This window comes from Hesperophylax consimilis, chromosome 16 (genome assembly GCF_061612785.1).
Source record: "Hesperophylax consimilis isolate HC1 chromosome 16, BYU_Hcon_1.0, whole genome shotgun sequence".
Lineage (NCBI taxonomy): Eukaryota > Metazoa > Arthropoda > Insecta > Trichoptera > Limnephilidae > Hesperophylax > Hesperophylax consimilis.
The window spans coordinates 27593851-27617754 of NC_142851.1; the positions used below are offsets into that span (position 1 = coordinate 27593851).

The 23904-nt window shown below is 34.5% G+C and overlaps 2 protein-coding genes across 2 annotated transcripts in view; one reads left to right on the forward strand and one right to left on the reverse strand.

Annotated features, from left to right (window-relative positions):
* Positions 1-2515, forward strand: part of LOC149416963 (CLIP domain-containing serine protease HP8-like) — a 37935-nt gene extending 35420 nt beyond the window's left edge. Inside the window, exon 7 of the mRNA XM_089641352.1 lies at positions 1797-2515. Within this exon, the coding sequence (XP_089497478.1) occupies positions 1797-2043 (247 nt within the window). The 3' untranslated portion in view covers positions 2044-2515. The remainder of the gene's footprint in view (positions 1-1796) is intronic.
* Positions 2516-2893: 378 nt separating this feature from the next.
* LOC149416964 (phenoloxidase-activating factor 3-like) lies at positions 2894-23904 on the reverse strand. Its single transcript, XM_089641086.1, has 7 exons — positions 23638-23904; positions 9502-9839; positions 8298-8463; positions 7435-7531; positions 5776-5981; positions 4810-5031; positions 2894-3733 (listed from the first exon to the last, which is right to left on the reverse strand). The coding sequence occupies exons 1-7, from the start codon at positions 23705-23707 to the stop codon at positions 3549-3551; spliced, it is 1284 nt and encodes a 427-aa protein (XP_089497212.1). The 5' UTR covers positions 23708-23904; the 3' UTR covers positions 2894-3548.

A 23904-nucleotide genomic window follows, 5' to 3' on the forward strand; every position in this document is an offset into this window, starting at 1 on the left:
GCCTTCCATGCTCCAAATAGACGTTCTATGCAACATCTCGCCTTACAGTGCGCCTTTGTATATTTGTACTCTGCACTTCCCTCAGCTGCATCAAATATTGGGGTCATGAGATAAGGTTCCAATGTGTACCCGGAGTCACCTGATTGAAACATAAACACCCATTACAATAGGTATATATAACTACTAAGTTATGGATTGTTGAAATATAATATAGTATAATACCTAGCAAGAAATACGTCCCAATTCTCTGATTATATAGTCTGGTCATTTCAGTTTTTACTGTACTACTATTCCAAACAAATTGATCGTGGACAGTACCCGGGAAGCGTGTGTTAATACTTAATATTGTCAACTCAGCATCACATACCTGTATAACAAACATGTAAAACCTTCAATAAAATGTGAAAACACCGTACACCAACTGTTTTATTTGTAAAAACAAACATTTTACCACTTGATCATTGAGCGAATAGAATCCTTTATGATTTTTATACTGCTCTTCATGTCTGGAAGGGGTCACAATGGCAATGTGGGTGCAATCAATGCAGCCCAGAACATGAGGAAAGTTTAATTTGTCCCTGAAAGCACTCTCCACTTGCTTCCTGGCTTCGTTTGTTGCTGGAAAATGTATCCACCTTCTATAAAGGTGCTCCAACACTGCCTTCATAAACACTTTGATGCATTTACTGACGGTTGTCTGACCTATAGCCAGCATATGGTCTTGCCCCACCCCACGTTGGTAACTTCCTGTGGCGAAGAAACTTATTGGTGCTAATACCTGTCAACATTATAATCCTTTTATTAATGATCGACATTGTGTTTTTACAAAGATATCAAAATAATATTAAATGCACTTACTTTAATGTACATTGGAAGTCCGCTTGTACTTTTTGACACTAAAAAGGGAGTTAGCTGATCTATAAGATCTTTAGCCATTATACGAGATATCCGGAACAAGTGTCTGAATTCAGTCTCTCCAAGTTCAAACGGATTCAATTGATCGCGTAAACGGCGTCTTTCAATCTTACGAGCTTCTTTGGAATCGTTAGCCTGCCTCCGTTCATTGATATACCAGTAATTTTGTAAAAAAACGGTATTATTAAAAAGTTGTTTTTATATCGAAAGTTTAACTGACAGCCAAGAGTCCGCGATAGATTTGGCGGTTTTTTGTCAATCGTCGGTTGGAATATTTGACAACCGTGCTCGCAAATAACGCCAACTGACCATAGACAATGAATTTTGTCAATTGTCGGTCGGAATATACCCAATCTACCATTGACCATGCTCGCAACTATCGGTAACTGATCTTATATGACGAATTTTATCGAATTTTGTCAATATCGGGCTTTATCGATCGTTCATGCTAGGGCCCCTGACAAGACATATAATAAAACTTGTACACAATTAAATTAAATACACATGTAATATGCATGATACTGATAAATTGTTGCTGTGGGCTGAAAAATTAAAAAAATTAATAAATAACTACTTTTTTACATAAGACCACATTCATCAGGGCTGGAATACACTGAAAGTAGAAAACTTATGAAATTACATGAATCATTTATTTCAAAACAATGTTCAGAAATCATAATACTACTGTAAATATGTACGAGTAGCTAATTTGTAGTTGGGTCCCTACCAATTTCTTCATATATATTTACTATTATTCAGTTCGTATTATATGCTTTGTATTGTGATATTATTGGATAATTGTCAGTAGATGAAATATAATAATGAAAAATGTCAATGTACAGAGCCTTAACGCATAACAAGTCTTATTCTTATGTTCCCAGGTCTGGTTTTGGTCGAATCGGCTTTCGTCAGCTTTGCGCCGGGGGCGATGAAGGAATCTCTTCCTGTGGAGGGGACTCCGGGGGCCCCCTGATCGCCAAAGTCGTCCTCAATTCAAGGCATGTCAGGATGGTACAGTACGGAATCGTGAGCGGTGGCGTTAAGACGTGCGGCACAGGTGGACTGCCCAGCATATTCACAAGCGTGGTTCACTACATGGACTGGATACTCGATCAACTGGAATCCTGATCTAGGAAATTTAATTGACTAATTTTAAGCGACTTCACGCCGCTTCTCCGCAGGAAATGGCTAACATAGTGGAAGCCACAAAATGCTAACAGTCGTCTATCGTCTCATTTAGGTATCAACTCTTGAAATGACCTGACAACCTCATAAGATTTACTATTTACCAAACTAATCATTTTATTACTCACCCAAATATAATAAGCAGTAATTGTTGATTGAGGTACTAGTACATATTGAATCATTTGGCGGGTTGGAAATAAGCCGACATAGCTCAGTGGATACAGAGCACCTGACCGGACATCGGAAGGCACGGGTTCAATTCCCGTTGGCGGCATTTATTTTTACTCGGGAGATATTTTCAATTTGTATTAGTATTTCGGATGACTAATTATTGCTTATAATTATTTGTTAAAAAAATAATATCTAGCCCGTATTTTGCTTATCTCTTGTGAAGTATATTCCTCAAGCGCATCTATTTTTTATGCCACCTTTATTTCAGCAAAAAATACTGTAAATATTATGACAGATCCCTTTTTGACTGTGACACATTGTAAATTAATTGTTTGCACGATATGTTGTTTTTCCTTACTAATAAAAATAAAACTTTGAAACCTCAAAACAATAAAAATCAATTTTGAAAAAAACTAGTGAGCAAAAGATTTTAGTAAATTTTTTGCAATAATTATTGATTGTCAACTTCAATATTTCTAATAAACTTTCAATTTTTTTTTACATCTAATCTCGTATTTCTTATAACCTAGGAGAGAGAATGTTAGGCATAATTTTAAGAACATGACCACTAATACTAAATTAACGTTTTAAAGTTTGTTATAGTAAAGCGTACTTGATGTGAAATGACACTAAACTGCGCTATTTAAATGCCATGTTATTTTTATAAAATTATTACATTATGTTGTTGAAATGTATCAAAATATTGATTCATTACTTTACCGATGTATTTTTTACGGTTTGCTATATTTCTTCTCATCTAAACAAAGGATGACTGGTTTGTTCCTCAGAAGACTTTTATGGCCTATTTTAACATGGACCTCTCGTGTTTTCAATTTTAAAAAAAGTACCTGTAAAAAACACCAGGAAACATCGTTTTGGTATTTGGGCTTTGTAAGGGTTGTTACACGGTTAGTAGTAAATAATTAACGAAATAAATCAATAATTTCAAGAAAGAGTTTAATCTGAAGATATAGATATTTTCGGATTATTTAAGAAATCAACAAATTAAAAAGTATAAGTATTTAATACATTTTAAATTTACAAATCACACTCCTGATAAAAAGATACGTCGTTATTACTTACACACGGAAAATAATTGTTTTTAAATCCTGTTTTACAGCAAAACAAATATTTTAAATTTAAGACATCAACTTTGAATAATTCGTCCAAAGAATCAATTATTATGTTGATGCTGAACATGTTTCCAATTAACAATGTGTTATAAAATGAAGTGAGTAGTCGAATAAATAACATTAAATTGTAATGCATTAAACATATCACGTTTCCATGTGTATCAGGATCCATTCGAAAAATGTTGTGACCTCCGTGAAGACAGTGGGACGCCCCTCTTTCCCACAAGATGAGGAAGTTGCTAAAGAGACTATCCCTTTCTGGTATACTTTATTATCTTCTCCGGCATATGACAAAGGACCTCCACTGTCTCCTTTGCAAGCATCTTGACCTGAAATATAAAATAAACATTAAAATAATAATTTACAAAGTGTTTCTCTAAAATCAAAGCTTCTTCTCGATTTCATGAATATTTCATCAAATTTCAGAAGATGATGCGCACGATTTTGTCCTATCAAATCTCCAAAATAAAGTGGGAATCTTAACAACATAACTGATGAAGTCGTGTAAAACCAATTTTCAGCGCGCGGCATCGTGTAATGGACGGACCTACGGTCGATTTTGCCCCAGCAGGCGTAGAGAATCGATCTTTCCATAAGGTTTATTTAATTATTTATGATGAACGTGTTACTAAAAATTCATATGTTTCTCGGGAAGTTTAATCTAAAATCTAAATCAAGTCTAGCACCGCTAATTTTATATAGTTGAAAAACGTTTTATAAAAGTTTCTAACCATTTTACATAAAATATTTGAATTTTAAGGTCCTGTTTTTATTAATCGTAAATATAAATAACTTACATCCGTAGGAATCCATCGAGAAACATTTGAGATTTTGGTTACACGTTCATCAAAATAATTAAAATGTAAGCGTTGAAGAAACCCCTATTATTGGAATGTTATGGCGCTTTAATATTCACTTGCACGTTTACGCCACGAATATTCGCCTTGTACAATCAGCCAATATAATAGACATGTTTTTATATATGCCAACATAATATACATGTTTTCATACACGTCAGTATAACGAGCGAAAATTCACAGTTCAAATCAGTCGCCACCTTTACCAATAGCCATCCTTAATAAAACTATGTTAGGTTAAAATAGTCATGTTTTAAATCTTGAAAAATCGTCGTAATGGTTGCTATTTCTATCGTAATAAATACTAAACAATACATGACCGGGCTTATCATATTAAGCTTTTTCCATTATTTGTGCCTACTGTCAGATCTCTGCTTAGATTCATTTTTTTCATTTAGTGGTAATGTATCGATTTTTGGTCTATTTTCGGTTTTTTGTGATCTATGGCCAATTCCAGCTTGAATCTGCTGCTAGGGAGTTGGTTTATGCTGCGATCTGATAAATGAGAGACTAATTGGAAAAGAAGAAAAACAGAATAAAATCCTCACCATTGGTACCTCCAGCGCAGAATTGCGAGTCCCGCAGGAGAGGGCTGACCTCCGGCGGCGCGATGGAGTTGCACTCGTCGAAGTCATACAAGGAGACGGTGATATACTGCAGAACGGCGCTCTGCACCCTGGAGAGGTTGTCTGTTACACCCCATCCGGCCACAGTGTAGTAGGGAGCCTTCGTGTATGGCTTAACTGGGAGACAGATAGGCTGGATGTAATCTGGAATGACAACATAAAATAATGTAAAGAAATTCATTTGTTAAAACTGCACTGTTAATTTGGTGCTAGCATTGATTATTTTGAAATGTTTAAAAACCAAAAATACCATTGCTACCAACTAAGCTAATTTGTAGGCTTTTAAGACAGTTAAAATACATTTAAATTAAAATAAAAACTATAGCAGACTTAAGATCATGCGACGACCAGTGTTTTTTGATATAGTGTCCTCTGCGTGCAGTTCTATCTTTTATAAGCATAAACTTTTTAATATAAGTGTGTTTGTTGGAAGTGACTTGCCAGGTAAGTATGTTTTGGTATCTTTTCTAAATAACAAATGTAGATCCTAGGAAATAAATTGTACAGCGCCCTTGAGGTGATTTTTCACAAAAACGGCGCTCTACAAATTATCCAATTATTATTATTATTAAGCATGAAATCATCGTTAAATTTGCTAGTGCCGTTGACTGGCCAGATAGAGAGAAGTAGCTTATAGTAGGTAGATCATCAATGTAAGATGATAGGACACCGAAGATCATGACTTAATGATAATATCTTCAAAAAGCCTGATGATGATATTAACATCGTTTTGACGATGATTGCTTGCTAAATATTTTAGTTTTACGCAATGGTAAGCAACATCGTTTAGTCCATGGTGGCCTACAGTAATTCATAAAGTTATCGTTTACAAGTGTAGTTTTTTTTTAACAGTTATATTTTATAAAATACAATAAAAGTGATAGGCACCTGTAAAAGCCACATCCTTTGCAAGTCTGATGAGAGCAATGTCATAGTGCAAAAGCGGAAGACTCCTGTTGCCGTAAGAGTCGTGGATTATGAACTTCTCGATGGTGACATCATTGACTGGAAGCGAGCATTCTTCGAATTTATTCTGATGTAGTTGACAGTCTTTTTCACTGGTGATGTTCCATTCGCCGAGTCGGACTACTGATCTGCAAAAATAAATGTCTGAGTATTTTTATTTCATTTTTTTTCTTCATATTTTGCGATTTAATTCAAGTATACATAGGTGGATAAGTGACCGCCCGAAACCAAGCTGGGGATAGTAACTACAGAGAAGCAATAAGACTATCCAGTCCTAAATTATTGTTATTATTATTTATTGGATAATTTGTATAGCGCCACTTTTGTGAGATATGACCTCAGGGGCGCTTTACAGTTGATGCAGGTATTAGAAAAAATATAAATATTACAAAAATAAAGTGAAGTAAGTTAAGTAAAATTAAGTAAAGGAACAGGTGACACGAAGATAGAAGATGGAGAATCTGCAGCAAGAATCCTAGGTGGTGAAGAAACTGGACCAGCTGCTGCAGCAAAAGAGTCCACCGCGTCCACCAACGGTGCCAGCACGAGGTTCGTCATCCGTCCAGGTATGTGTCTGCTGCTAATAAAGCGCTGACACACTATCCTCTCACAGATACCAGACCTTGGCAGCACCGCTGTGACGTTCTACGAAGATAGAAGATGGAGAATCTGCAGCAAGAATCCTAGGTGGTGAAGGAACTGGACCAGCTGCTGCAGCAAGAGGGTCCACCGCGTCCAACAGCGTCCAGGTATGTATCTGCTGCTAATAAAGCGCTGACACCTCACATAGATAAGAGACCCTGGCAGCTCCGCTGTGACGTTCGGCAAGTCCATCATTTATCTCAATGTAATCCTGTTCCTGGTAATTGTTGAAGTGGTGCATTTTGCCCGCAATAAAAAGCGACGGTCGGGATAATAAATTACCCTGGGCTTAGCAAATTTCCGAGAATTCCGTTGAAAACATCTGGGGTACATTTACCGATCGACGTTCGTTTCGAATGTCCAATATTTTTGAGCAAAATTTCAAAATATTTACTTTTAAAACACTGCACTCAAATCACCTATTATAAAGTTCTAATAACTGGTTATTAAGTTTATTTTTATATAAGTTAAAATGTTGATTGATTGATTTTAAAAATAATTTCAAAGGGATGTTGCATCATTTCCCTTGAAAATACTAAAAAAACACACAAAGCGGTTGGAGGACGCGTTAGGACGCGTCCTGCTTCCACGAAGGACGCTTTACCAATGTTGGGGGTAAAACTAGGATTTTCATATCTGGTCTCAAAACTATGTAAAGCTTAGCTCCCGAAGCCATTTTCTGCTTTGGTTCATTTACGGAGAAGATTAGAAATCTAGAAAACAGGGAAGTAAATGATAAATGATATAGTCAACATTTACAATTTACACGATAAAAAAGGGAAGATTATTTGCAATTAAAATTATCAGATCATGGGGACAGTTTCAATATTTTGTGACATGCGTCAAATGATAGTTGTTAGTGAAATGTCAATGGTAAAGCAGCATAATTGCATCGCTCTGTTGCTGTCGATATTCACATAATATGTTTGGTTTACTCACGGAGTAAAGTTTGCCGCTTTGGAGCAGTGGGCGGCGGTGAGAACGTACCGCTTGCTGATCAGTGTCGCGCCACAGAAGAACTTCTTTACTTCACCCTCTGAAATATTAAAATTTTATTTTTATTTCTTACTTCTCCACAGTTTTACTTTGTTTTTTATCTACAGGTAGGTAAAAGAATAGGTAATCGCGGACGCCTTGCGGATGTGAAACATAGATTTTTTTTGAAGGAAGTGAAATGAAAGTAAACAAGTCCTCATATTTATGATAATAAAACAATTCTTTTATTATTCTCAAAAAAATATATACTGCAAATTAAAAATTCATCATCATTTAGAATGGATATATTGCCAATTTTTGTGCGAATGGAAGCAACTATACCACACAGAGTGGAAAGAGATGGCGAGTCACGAAGTGGCTGAATGAAGCGTCGTCTCGTCTTGCCATGCTTACTACGCAAGAGTTGCTTTGCTCCCCTAGGTGCGCCAAAAGATTTTTAACATCAAAAGTTGTTTTTGTAGAACCAAATATTACAGAGTTCATTTTCATTCCTGTTCCCATTACATATACGACGTCTCCATGTTAATTTTATACAATGCTCAGTAACATACCCACTTCTTGTCATCTCTTACTAATTACACAAACGTTTACGTTTGTGTAAATTCCGTCATTTTCTCCAGCCTTTGCGAAGTGTTCCAATATTTCCGTGGTGTCAGTCCACCTTTCTCAGTGTCTCTAATGGAAGCAAGGAAGTTTGAAGTTCTGCGATAAACTCTCTCCCTTTTACGGGTTGGGACCGGCTTCAGCGTCGTTAGAGCTGTTCTTTATTTTTATATTCTATTAGTATTACTAAAGTCTATATATACCTTCATATCCGACAAGCGCCATCCAGGGGTATTCTCCCAGCTCTGTGTCCTCGCCTTTGATGATCCTATCACCGATGGAGACACTCCCACACTCTTCGGGGATCAGTGACCGCTTACTTTGAAGACTTTCTGGTAGGTCGTCCCATGGCGAGGCAGTGCTCACAAGCTGGAAGCAATAATCAACATTAACACAAGGAAATCAAAAGATCGGACACCGAGAACTCTACTAAATATGACGTATCCATTGCAGGAGGTACTGAACGTTGATTGCTTGAAATGGATTAAGTCGTTTTTAATTACAATCTTTGATTAGTCAGGGATTTCTCAAACATCATCTTTTTTTGTCTTTGCCATCTCCAATTCCTATATTCCAATATGTGATCTCATAGTCCTACCAAGTTCTAGTTCCATTGATTCATTCTCTCAATGGATTTCAGAGATAATGGATTGATGGAATCAACGGAGTCATAAATAGCATTGATCATTTTTCCAATTAAATATAAGCCGGTTAACATTTTTCCATTACACAAAGCAGGATCTCTATTGAAAACAGACAACTATGGACCAATCACCCTAACTTCACAATTATCTAAGATCTTATTTTTCTGGAATCAAATACACTCCTATAAGCTAACCAATATGGCTTAAAAAGTGAACTCAGTACTGATGATAGTTAAATTAACCAAGAGTATAATATTCTATCCTTGATGCAAACACCAAAGATCTAACATTTTTTCTAGAGAAAAAAGTCGGAAACCGTTAACCTAGAACTCTTTTAAGTAAACTATCCGATATTGGAATTAAAGATAAGTGTAATATGATTAAAAAAAACTACATATTTAATCGTCAACAATGCACACAAATTGGAGAACGCTTTAGCAATTTGATCTTGTTTAACACTGTGTCCCACAAGCAACTGTATTAGGGCCTCTAGTTTTACCAATGTATATAAATAACCTATTGTTATTTACCTTCAAACCATGATGTACACCTTAAATTTTACATTTCATTCTTACCATAGAATTTTGATAATAATTAATATTATTATACAGCAACACACGCAGCATCGCATGTGAGACGAAGGGCCCGGTACACCTCAATTTTATAATCAAAATATTGAAACTCTTTAGTTGTACGTATGTCCTCTAAGTGCGCTATTCCACTTCCTTAATATATTATTATTTCACAATGTTTGAATACTTACTGGCAAAGCACTGGTTGGGAGAGGACTAATAGTTGTGGTGCTAGCAATAGTCGTCATTGGAGCTTTAGTAGTTGTCTTTCCCTTATTTTTATTCTTCCTCGTGGTGGTTCTTTTGGTGGTGGTTCTTTTGGTGGTAGCAAGCGTAGTGGTGGCGGGAGTGGAGGAACCCGCTGCTTCCCCATCCTTGGTGGGGGGACAGCAGACCCTGATGGGTGCCCCAAACTGGCTACAGGGGAAGATGGTCTCGTAGTCGTTAAGGTCCAGGGAACACGAAGACAGCGGTCTGCATTTCCAGTCCAGTTCGCAAGCCCCGTCGTCAAAGTTTGAATTAACGGGTGCTGTAATGTTTATAATTAATACTCGTATTATTTTTTATATTACAAAGCCAAAATATAACTGTTTTTTGTGAATACCGCACAACAGTCCGAACTGCTCCCAACCGTCGGAAGCCAGTGAGACTATGGCATCCCCAATTAGGGTATGTTGTGAGGCGAAAGGTAGAGGGAAGGGAAAATAGATGTGGAAGAGGAAGGTGGGGGAGTACCTGGTTATTTAGATCTGGTCACCAAACATGGCTAAAGCCATTTCAATCAAAGTTTCTATACTGAATGGTTGTCTTACACCAGGGTGATACTGAGAGTATCTTCCACTCGGAGCGTGCCGCAAGCATACTATATATTATTTTAAATGAATAAATTGTGAAATAACACAAATTCATTAAATAATATTTACTTGCTCACGTCGGGATTTGAACCCGCGACCTTCGGATCGCTAGTCTAGAGCCTTACCCCCCGACCAAGCAGACCGTCATCAACTTAAAACTTGAATGATTCACCAGATGAGGTTTTATGAAATAAAATAAAACTCATATTTACAGACGTTGAAGGATTTTAAATTTGGCATTCATTGGTACCAAATTACCAAATCTCGTTGAAACTGTATTGGAAAAAAATTAATTTATGTTAAAAAAAACACTACATATAATAAAATGTAAAGTTTTCCTTATTAGTTCTTTAAGTACCTATTACGCTGAATCTACAAATGATTGCGATGATACAATCCTTGTTGTGATTGTATCATAATGAATAATTATTTACACAGGTATAAAAATCGTTACTTCAGAATATGATGTTGCTTTAAACTTATCAAATATTAATTTTATTTACCTTAGCAAACAATTATCGAAAGCCATCATTATCTATTTTTATGAAAAATTTACGTTACTTCGCATTCCATTTCTAACAACATATACAGCGTGTTCGGGGGTAAAGTCACGAATTTCGGGGGGTGATTCTACATGACAATACAAGTAAAAAAATAACTTTTTCAACGAAATTTCAACGTGATAAGGTAGTTTTCAATTCAACTAACTAACTAACCATCATGCCGTTTCCCCGCAGGGGTAGGCAGAGAGGACGGACCGCCAAACAACTCGGTCTTGGCACACACTCCTTGCCTCATTCACATTCATACATCGTCTCATACATACTCTTCTATTATTCTGACTCTTGACATGCCCCGACTCTAGTATCTGATTCACTTGATCGTGCCATGTCTTCTTCGGGCGTCCCCGACTTCTGCTACCATTCACATTTGCATCATATATCCTCCTTACACTCCTATCTTCGCTCATTCGCTCTACATGCCCAAACCATCTAAGCGTCCCTTTCTTAATCTTACTCATTACGCTTTCATCAGCCTTGCACTCTTTGCGGATCTCCACATTCCTCACACGATCAAACATGGTTTTACCACACATACGCCTCAGGGATCTCATTTCAACAGCATTCAATCTACTTTCATCCTTTCTTTGCCAGTTCCATGCCTCACTTCCATACATCAAGGTAGGTACCAGCACTCCGTTGTGGACTGCTAACTTCGCTTCTTTGGACAATTTTTTGTTAGCGCCAACGGCGTTCAGTCCTCCATTAACGGAATTAACTGCATTTACCCTTCTTTCAATATCTCTGTCAGCCTTCCCATCTCTCGTAAACATACTTCCTAAATACACAAACTCATCCACCTGCTCCAAGTATTAGCAAATGTTGAATTGTTTGTATGGAGAAAATAATATTCTTCTATGGAAAAATATCTTTGTATGAGAAAACAACAACGGAATAAATACCAAAATGTGTGCACTTGCACCCTGTAAGCATGTACGAGTATATTATATTCCCGTAGGCGGCATTTATTTTTACTCGGGAGATATTTTTAATTTGTATGGATATTTCAGGCGACTAATTATAGCTTTCCTTTGATTTGTTATCCTTTGTGCCATGCATAAAAAACCTTGTCTTATAAACCATGCGTTTATCAATAAAAAAAATAATATATAATATTAATATTTTATTAGAACGGACGTACACAAATACGTACATATGCAAATATGATTAAATTACAATAATAATTCAAATAGCGAAAATTTTCAAATGACAGAGTATTTCTTCAAGATGTCCAAATATGTTATGCAAAACTTGTATCAGGTATATCTTGTAGATTTTTGAGGTCCATTCAATGAAATACAAAATATTCTATTAAAATCTTTTATTATGTATATCGTGTAGGTTTTTAAGATCTTCTCATTGAAATGCAAAATATGTTATGCAAAACTTGTATCAGGTATATCTTGTAGGTTTTTGAGGTCCATTCAATGAAATACAAAATATGTATTAGGTACATCTTGCAGGTTTTTAAGATCTTTTCATTGAAATGCAAAATATATTATGCAACACTTGTATTAGGTATACCGTGTAGGTTTTTAAGGTATTTTCATTGAAATGCAAAATATGTCATGCAAAACTTACATTAGGTATATCGTGAAGATTTTTAAGATCTTTTCATTGAAATGCAAAATATGTTATACAACCAATACGTTTTTTTAATACTCGCACATATACCGTGTTTACTCTACTCTACTAGAAAAATAAATTACAAATTATTATAAGCAATAATCATTAGCCTGAAAAAACCGAACCTGAACCCGCAGCTTTCTAATTACCGGTCAGGTGCACTACCCACATTCCATTCGTTTCGTATTATGCATAGTCATTTTGTTAAAATTTATATTTGTGTTTCAGGCTTATAATTATTGCTCATAATAATTTGTTATCCTTTGTGCTTTGCATAAAAACCTCGTCTTGTAAAAATAAGTTTATCTTTTAAAAAAATACAAGTAAATCCCCCAAATATTGAAAACTTATTGACTCATTGTTTTTATGATGAAATTCGATAGTCAAGTTGTTTGTTTTATTGTCTGTACAGGTAAGAATTAATTCCTAGCAATGTCGTGTTATTAATATATAATTGATTCACACGTTTGCCTGGTGTCATAAAATATTTAATTTTATGTTCAACAAAAATTGTCTGCCTTGACAAACCGGTTTTAAATGCCAGTAATATTCATAATATTGTCACGGGATCTTTTTTAATGATATTTCGAGTTAAAAATAAAGATTTAAATGGAAAATCTAAATATCGTTTGACGATCGTGTTTAGCAAAATACATTAAAAATATCTACTTATTTACGCTCACAGTGCTTTTACATACAATAAGTTTTGATAAATTACACTAGTGCAATAAAATTATTTTTTTTATATCTTAAACTGCACAAGAGTCCCAACTGCTCCCAACCGTCAGGAGCCAGTGAGACTATGGTACCCCCAAGTTGTGAGTCTGAATGTAGTAGAGAGGGGAAGGAGATGGGGAAGAGGAAGGTGGAGAATTCAAATTTGCTCACAAAACACTGCCAAAGCCATTTCAAGCAACAATTCAATTCTAAATGGAGGTCTTACACCAGGGCGATACTGAGAGTATCTCCCACTCTGGAACGTGCCGCAAATATATTATAAATTATTTTTAATGAGTAATTGAAATAACACAAATTGATCAAATAAAATTTACTTGCTCACGTCGGTATTTGATTTTATTTGAAAATCAACATTAAAAGAAGCAAAAATAGGGTTAGTATATTATCAATATTAACATAAAAATTAAGTTACAGATTACATAAAATAACACAAATATTAACCTATGCAGACTGTGGAACTGGGAAATGAATTAAATTGTTTATTTTCTGAAATTTATTATTATATCCCTGAAAGCCTAGTGGGATTTCTTACCACGGCTAATGCGAAATATATTTAAATATAACCTTTTGATTTACCTTAATTACTGTAAAAGGAAACTGACTGTATTTGGAATTTTTTTTAATTTTAGTATTTTAATTTTTAATTACGTTAAATTAAAATTCGCTTTCGTTGTATGGGATGACACCCAAAATATTTTTTGTTGATTAGGTAGGTACTATTTTGGCCGAACTCGAAAATAAAATAAAGGTATTTAGGTATCTTTTATAATAATATTCTAGGGCACAGAAAACGATCTTAAAAGTAATACTAAAAAAACATAGACTGACTGATACAGACCAAATATTCAACAGTTGTGACGTACTAGATATTTGCCAATTATACGTTAAAACACTACTAAACTACATTTTTGACCAAAAAAACAAATTTCAGCATACACAAAATATCACTAACAGACCAGTTCGACAAGCGTACAAAGAAAACATAAAAACTCCGACAGTAAATACCAGCTTTGGACAAAGACACTATCAATACCATGATATAAAAGCATTCAACAGTCTAACACTTGAAAATAAAATTGAGGGAAACAAAAATAAATTCAGACACAAAATTAAAAAATTAATTAAAGAACAAAAGAGACAATATTACCAAAATTTCATAACATAATAAAATCTGCACGTAACATACAAAAACAATATAAAACACAAATCACTCACAAACACACAAGATTTTATATATTTCTCTTTATATTATTTTTTTATATTATAAAATGAAGGCCTCAGCACGGGTAAGTTACCCAGTGAGGCCAACATTACTGGATAACTATGAAATGTAAAAAAATATTGTAACAAAATCATATATTTTTTAAGTTATGTTATTATAGTTTAGGATATGTTAGGTTAGGTTAGGTTAAATATAATAATAATAATACCTAAATAAATTATAACGCTTTTTAGGTAGGCGCTATTTAACCGGAATATTAAATTACATCGTACATATTATTTTTAATTACGTTACTAAATTGTCTCTAGCCGTTTGTTTTCTAGCAACTAATGTAGAATTAGGATTACCAACTGACAGAAATTATTTGTTATGGCTGTCTTCCCATTCAACGAAAGCGAATTTTCATTTTACGTAATTAAAAATTAGAATGCTAAAATTAAAAATTTACCAAATGCAGACAGTTTTCTTTTAATAGTAATTAAGGTGGATCAAAAGGTTTTATTTAAAAAAACATTTCGCATTAGCCGTTGCTAGCAATTCCGAATATTTACCGCCTAGTGTTACGATTTGGACAATTTTTACTAAAGTACCAAATCGATCATGTTTCTACTGCAAGAAGTCGGTTGAATATTAGGTAAAGCGATTAAGATCTGCGGTCAGCCTTTTCCAAAATCCAGATTTGAAACACTTTGTGGTGTGACATTATAATTGAAATTAAACAATTTGTGCATTGTTTCACATCATTCTTCGTTACACAAAATGCATACCAGGTAACGTTATCACCGTACCAATACCAATACCACCACAACCAAGGTCAGGACATTTAATGAAGTGGGCATGTTATTTGTGTAAGATCCTCCTGTGTAATAATTTCATCGGCCATTCTACCTTATATAATTAACTTCATTAAAAAGGAATAATTTTCTTATAGCATAGTATACAATCGAAATAAGAGGCTGCTTTTATTCAGTGTCCTGGCCTTGATTGAGGTGGTTTTGAGGGTTCCGTGATAACTCAACACAGTTACATTAAAAGTCATGAAAAAAACTGACACATAAATCTAACCTACGTAACATATTTAACCTGGTTTTGAGTTCCCCACTTTTTAAAGGTGTGTAATTATGATGAATTGTCATTGTGATGAATTGACATTATGATGAATTGTCATTATGATGAATTGTCATTGGGATGAATTGTCATTATGATGTATTGTCATTATGATGAATTGTCATTATGATGAATTGTCATTGTGATGAATTGTCATTATGATGAATTGTCATTGTGATGAATTGTCATTATGATGAATTGTCATTGTGATGAATTTTCATTATGATGAATTTTCATTATGATGAATTGTCATTGTGATGAATTGTCATTATGATGAATTGTCATTGTGATGAATTGTCATTGTGATGAATTGTCATTGTGATGAATCGTCATTATGATGAATTGTCATTATGATGAATTGTCATTGTGATGAATTGTCATTATGATGAATTGTCATTATGATGAATTGTTAATATGATGAATTTTCACTATGATGAGTTATTTGGTCACTGGTTTTCAGTATGCTGCCCTGATGAATCTGAGGTGGTAGAGATACCTGGTCGGCATTTCGTGTAAAAAAAATATGTAAAAAATAAGTAAATGTTTTATTTTAATTATTTTTGTCTGTTACTAGTTGACGTGTACCCGGCGTTTCTCGGGTTTGTGAATGATATGGAGAAAAGTTTTGAGGTTATGTATTCTAGTGTACCTGGACACTGGGTCCATTTTTAAGGTGGAAATAATAAGTCTTATAAGAATTGAAAAAAAAAAATGTTTGTTTCACTTGATCGTGCCACGTCTTCCTCGGGCGTTCCACCATTCACTACTGTATACCGCATTTTTACAATTAAAAAACTTTATTACATCACCTATTTGGTCTCCTTTATATAAAGTTCACTCCAATAATATAGAAAGAGTTCAGCACAAATTTCTTAAGTACGTAAATTTTAATCTCAGAATTCCTATTGATTACATTAATTGTGTCAGTTTTATGAATCAATTGCATCTAATAGCTCTGTCTGACAGGAGAATTATTTCAGATAATTGATAATTAATAGTCCTTAACATAATTGATAGTCCTGCCATCGTTGCTACTATTAAATTCCATGTGCCGACTCAATACATACACGACCAACTATCAGACACACTCACTGACCAATAGGATACATGATCTGGGCAACAAGTATGGGGGTGCTATTGATTTATTTACTGACTCCATTTATAGAATTGAGCATAATCTATACCAACATTTTGTCGAATCCTACAAATCAGAGTAACGTTGGTAAATTAGTTTTAATGTTTTGTCTTATAAATGTTGTTGTAATTTCTTTTTTTACTTTATGTTACTTTTGCGTTTTACTAATATTGCTTCATATTTAGTTTTTTTTATTATTTAGTTTACTTTTTTTTATTATTTATTAATATTTTCTCATTATACTTGTAATCACAATTTTACAATTGTGTATTTTGTACCTACTTTACAATGGATTACATCTATTTACTGTCAGTATCACGTGTATAATAGAGATTTTCTCCCATGTACACTGCATCATGTATTACTTTTATGTAATAGCTTTTTTAGGCGAATATATATAAATAAATATCGACTTCTATTCCACTTCATATCTCATTCCAATGCAGAGATAGTGCGTTGAGTCTTTCCCGAGTGTCCCCGACTGCTTCTACCGTTCATACTACTCTATAAACACTCCTCACACTGATAAGAACTAACTTTGAAATTTTCGGTGAAATCGGTCCAGTAGTTTTTGAGTCTGTATTAAATATGGGACAAACAAACATTATTTTTTATTATATTGATTGCAGGTTAGTTACGGGAAAAGGAGGAAATCCAACTTCGAGTAAGTTACGAATAAATTCAACTTTGAGAAGAACTCGATTCAATCCAACTTTATTGAAATGTCGTGGGAAACTTGACCAGGAAAATTTTTCACTTATTTCCTTGGCTTCCGACGATTCGAGGTTAGTAGTATCACGAACTGGTTAAAATGCGCATTGATTTGCTGCAAATCGTGCCAGTGAAGAAGGGAATCGCAATCGAATTACATTACGTTACGTTTACATTTGAACCACGACTTACGGAAAAGAACAAGCAACTGCAAGCGGCGTTTCGCGTCATTTGCGGTTGCTTCTTTCGGCTCGCGTATGTATTTACGTGCCTATTATGTTCAACAAATAAAGATGGCTTACATCAAAATGTGCCAATGGTCTGTCTCACACCTGTCTCAATGGTGGCAGCTGAAGTTATGTAGTTACTGAAGAGGAACAGGTGCGCGGAATTTTTCAAACAAACTTAAATTTGGATTTGTAGCAAATTAGTAATCAAATTGTTTTTGATCCTTAAGAGAAAGCTTCAAGCCAAAAACGTGTATAGTCTTGGTATACCTTATATTGGTAATAGGCATTAAAATCGCTCAACAAAGCGAGTCTAGAAACGTTCGATTTCAAGCACAAAACCAGTTTTTATTTATTTTATAAATAATTTTATAAGAAAGCAAAAAAGTTAATCAAGTGAAACTGTCACAGATAATCTTAGCTACAATACTGTATTTTTTCAAGTTGTTTCCTTTACGCGTTCATACATTTCTATTAAAAAAAAAATTAGTTTACATTTATATTTTTATTGAGTAATTTTTTTGTATTCTATTCAAGCGAAATGATAGGAAAACTTTCAAGTTATCTATAGCATATTTTTTGGTATTCATAATGTACACCAATTCGTTATAAATATTAATCAAAATAGTGATATAGCATTAAGCTTTGCCTTAAGTACAGGATAATATTTTTTTCCAATGTGTGAGTAATACGAGTAAAATGTTGTCGATATTTTATTAGCTTGGAAATAATCCGTCCGTGTTTTTGTAATGATCCTGTTTTACTTAATTTATTATTTATTTTAATTTACTGTGTCCTTTGGTGTGTCGCGTCTTGCATGCTTAGATTCTCTCAAAAACCACTTAGTCTAGAATATAATAACTTATTTGTTTTTACATTTTTTTGTTGTAGTAATACCTACTACCATATGATTTTAGGGATAGGTAGTTGGTGATTTCTTTGGAATAGGGAATTGTAGATCTTCTTGTTTTGCGCACCCACATTATATTTCCCAGCTAACTACACAGTTTTACGTACGAGTGTGCGAAAGTAGAAAAATCCAATTATATTCTCTGCACGATTCAGTTTTCTGAGAATCTGCTTCGGAATATAATTAATTGTACGTTATCAAAATCTTGATCTTGCACGGTAACAAGAAAGATCGCTTGGTTTCTTTTTATCCATTAAATATTATTTAAATAAGAGACGATCGCGGAAAAATTCCCATTCCTAAGAACTCTGTAATATATCTGGGTATTTTGAACGAAATCTGGGTAGTTTGATGGAAACGTGATGCACCACATGATGTCTCCTTGTTTTTTTGCCACGTATTATTGTTAGGTTAAATCCTTTAGATACAGGTGACATTTAACTTTGTCAATGATGACTTTATTTTTACGTTTCGTTTTGTTAATCAAGGTTCTGTGAATACAGCAAGATCATCTAATTTTTTTGAAGCATAAAAACTTAGCGAGATAATAGAAACAAAGAAGATGGGCCACGAACCATTATCAGCATGAAAGTGCGCTCACAACAGTGTGGCCAAAATCGTTTACCAATATCAAAAATATCTACTGCAAATCGCGTCCGTCTTTTTTCTGCCTACACACCAAATTCATTACTTTCATTGGCTCCGCGCGTCCCTTTGATAGTCAGTGCAGTTTGGTCGCAGTCCGGCGACAGTTAACAAGCTTCCATGTTATAACTCTATTTGTCTCTATCATTCAATTCAATTCAATTCCGTTTATTCATTTTAAAAACATTACAACATTGTTAATTTTAATGCGTTTTTAAAATACACTTGGTAATAAGAATTGTTACATTAGTATAAACAGTGTGTATATCAACTATACCAGTGATAATAGAGCTTGCCTTTTAAAGGCAGCTTCATTGATGCTAAAAATCGAAAGTCGATATCCGAATTGATTCTCTTCAACAGCAAGATTGCTCTCCCCACAGGCATGACCATTGGCAAGTTAGTCCTGTAGGACGGGAGATAGAAGAGTGTATGTTGTCGGTGACGGAGATAACCATCGGGAACATAGAAATGAATGCTCTTCATGATGACCGAGTTTTTAAACCATCCACGAATCAGTCTAAATTATGTCAATACAATTATTGTCGATACCCATTCCATGAGTGTACGCGTTATTAATAGATTTTTTTCTCTGGAAATGACTAAACCTGTATACAAATAATTAAAATCAACACAGAGTTGACTCCTATTGCGTTATTATTTTAGTTCATTTCAAATAAATGTTTTTAACTGTCCAAATTAATAAAGTTGTGTTGGCTCTTTGACTTTGACTATATTTTTAAATAGTGACATGATTTATCCATTATGCGAGTTCTGCCGGCTAAGATGTTTTGGTAAAAATGTGTCACCTTTGTTGAACTTAAAAAAGACGACAAAATAACGTATCGGCCTAGTAATTAGTGTCGCCACCTTTAAAATTTTGAATTTAAATAAAAATTAAATTAGATTTAGAGATTAATGGAAGTAAATTTATACAGGTTTTCCAATAAGAAGTGTTATTTTGAAAAGCGAGCTATTTCGGTAGATGTTACTTTTAAAGCTGTCATTTTTTAATATTTGGCAAGAAATTGAAATTACGTCATTAGTAAAAATGGAACCATACAAGCTTCAACAACGCATTGAAATTATTAAAATTCACTTGAGTGAATCAAATGCAAATCATCTTGAGTGATGAGGCCCATTTCCACCTCTGTGGCTTCGTCAACAAGCAAAATTGTCGCATCTGGGCCTCGGAAAACCCAAGAGTTATTGTTAAAAGGTTTTTCTATCCTCAACGTGTGACTTTTTGGTGCGGTTTATGGTCCGGCGGAGTCCATGGACCTTACTTTTTCGAAAATGAGGCTGGAGCAACAGTTACGGTGAATGGATCGCTATCGAGAGATCGCTGATTAATGATTTTTTATGGCCGAAATTGGATGGTATTGATTTGGACAACGTTTAATTTCAACAAAACGGCGCTACGTGCCACACAAGCAACGAAATCATTGATCTTTTACAATTGAATATCAAAATAACAACTCTTATTGGAAAACCCTGTATATATACAAAATATTTGACGTGTTTAGAAATCAATGCTTTCAACCGGAGGTTCCCAAAGTGGTCTATATAGACCCCCAGGGGTCGATATCGGCTTGCTGAGGGTCTATGTCAGCGAGAAAAAAATTTGGGGGTCCACGAGATTCAAATGGGGGCACCCCCATTTACCTCAAGTCAATATTTGGGAGTTCCGTAAATGACACAATACACCTAACACAAATAACACTGTTTACGTAATACTAATAATAGACTGGGAAATTACTTATTTGATATTTGTATGTTTATATATCGTAAAGTTGTTTATTGAGGTATATAAATAGAGTCTACGTTCCTTTTCTCGTCAGAATTAATATATTGAACGTAAACATTACACATTGGAAGCCGCGAATTTTCCTAGTTCGCCAACTTGTTTTTGAAAAACGTCCAGGGTAATAATGACGTTCAACATTTAGATGTACTTCAAACAGACTTCAAAACTAAGTTTGAGGATATTTTGACTGTGGAAATGGAATGTTGAAGAACCGGATACCATATGACAAGAAGAACTGATCGGAATAAGCGCTAACAAAGAACTTAAGGGGCAGTTCTGTAGGGCCAGCTACAGAAAGAAATTCCCGTTGCTTATCCTGCTCCATTTTCATTTGATGTAATACCTCACAAGGGCGCCTCTGTCTGCACAATGCAAAAACAGAGGAACTATATCGCATATCGCCACCCGGTTGTAGAGCAGGCAAGGGAAGGGAATCTTTTTACGAAAAAAATAAATTATTATCACATAATTAATTAATAGGGACGTTAATAGTTTTAGGAAAATTCAATATTCGGCAGGCAGGGGGTCTACGGAAAAAAATGTCAAGTGGTTTACGGGTCAAAAAAGTTTGGGAACCTCTGCTTTAAACGAATTCTGAAAATTATTAAATATAAGAATTGCGCGTTCAAAATGGCCGAAACTTTGGTGAGTAACTGTCAAAAGATGCACAGCTATATTCACTAGCTTTTATTGATGAGTACCGCCATCTTTGCGTTGAGGTCGGAAACTTTTCAGATCACCCTAGTAAGTAGGTATAGAGAAAGAAGTAGATTCCTTTAGGCAAAAAATATTACAATGAGCTGTTATTAATTAGCCATTTTGGAAGATACTCTCAGTATCGCGCTGGTTTGAAACCACCATTCAGTATTGAAACTCAAAATAATAACATGTTCAGTGTGATCACTTTTTTTAAATATAATTAAATAATAAGAGTTTCTTAAAATATAGGAAAGAATACGATTTCATCAAATTTATTATATCCAATATTAATATTTCATTTGCGATCAGTTTGGTAAGAGTGGTTGCTTGCTAATTGCGAAACTGATCGCTTAGAAAATATACGCAAATCATTTGTAAAAATGATTTGCGTATATTTTATAATTATTTTGAAAATATATTTGCCTGTAAAATAACCACAAAATAAAATCTACGAAAACAGTACATTTAAAAAAATGCATGAACTACCAAAATTTAACGGAATAACAACCTGACGGTTATTTTAATGGTAATCCACAATTCTCCTATTTCCATGGTTTTGTGGTTATTTAACAGGAGTACAATCAAAACGCTTTACGAATATTTCTTTAGCGATCAGTGTTTAGAGTGGTTGCTTGCGAATTGCGAAACTGAACGCTTAGCAAATATTCGCAAATCGTTTTGATTGTTCGACTGTAAAATAACTACAAAATAATGAATTGAATCGATAATCAATAGTCCTCGATTGTTTGAAACCTAAATATTTAATATTTAATTATTGAAGACAATATTAGCGATTCCTAAACGAAAATCTTAAACATAAAAATCAGAAAAGGATACGGTCACATCTAGGACCCGAACCCAGGAGCATTGCCTTGCCGGGGCACCGCTCTACCACTGAGCTAATGGGACCCTATCTCTTTCGGTCATATTTAACTGTAATTTTTTAATTTAAATTTTTCGAATAAGAGCTACCAACATACTATTTATTGGATAACAAAACCCTCTGCCATAGGTCACGCCAAGTGGTTTGCTATGGTGATTTAGCAGGGGTGCCCGGGTTCATCGGGTAAGGTGTGTTCAGGATATGCCTGCACCAGCTGCGTGACCTGGGAGAGGTTGGTGTGGGAGATCCTTTGACCTCTCTAACTGGTCTCTCAACCCATCCCCTCGATGTATTTATACGCCACTCCTGGACTCACCGATCCTTAGATTCCTACCCATCACTTATATATTTTTCCTTCCTTGAACTTTCTCTCTTTCATCTCCTTAAAATACTTCCATACTGCCCTGAGGGAAATTATTTTCCAAGTATTTTGGTTTCTCCCTATAGGTACGCACCATCTGTACATAAATGTGACTAGTATAATTTTATCTGGTATTTAAATTGACTAGAAATAAAGAATTCATAAATTTTGTTATGAAGTGTAAATATCTAAGTATACATATCCATAAATGAACTTGGCCAATAGTCTTTGACCTTTCACTGCCATTATCAGATCTCCTGATTGTAATGTATAATATACATATCTTTTCCGACATACACTTAACTACATCTTAAAACTACACATGGATTAATAATTTATTTCAAGGTCGACAGCAAAACATGCTCTATGATAACAGTCACCTTACCAAATCAAATCATTCACACTAATTAGCTACACATTCAATTTGTTACATACACATTAAAGGTTTCTTATTGCACTCGTCAAAATATATTTTTAATAGGGTTCTAAATTGAGAAACCTTAACAAGTGGAAAATTGTTGAACGGATCCATAAAATTTAATAATCGAAAAGGCTTGCAAAAAAATGTTTTGTTCTTAACTTGAAAAATATTACAATTTGAAAATTATTATGGGTTCTTAATATAAAAAATGTAAACAACTTAAAAATAATGTTGTGTTCTAAAATCCGTAATCGAAACAATTTGCAAGATTACTAGCAAACATCTTCCAAAATTCAGGGTTCTAAATTCAAAGATTTAAACAGCTTGAAAATAATGCTGGGTTCTACGTTCAATCATAAAAACAAATTGCAAATGACGTAGGGTTCTTAATTCAAAAATCAAAACAAAACAGTCAACTTACCGACGATAATTACTGAGATAAATAATAATAACACTGCACTGCACACCGGTCCAAAAACTGTCGTCACCATGTTCAAGGTTATTAACTAAATATTCACAAGCAGGTAAGGTTGATGGCAAAATATTCACAAACAGGTAAGGCAGAACTTGTTTTGATTCGATGATTTCCGCCGGGATGCTGCGAGGAGTTTACCGTGTGCTACGACCATTACCTCGGACTTGTTTCACATGACTGGTGAAGTGGTGAATGATGACTGGTCGCCGGTAT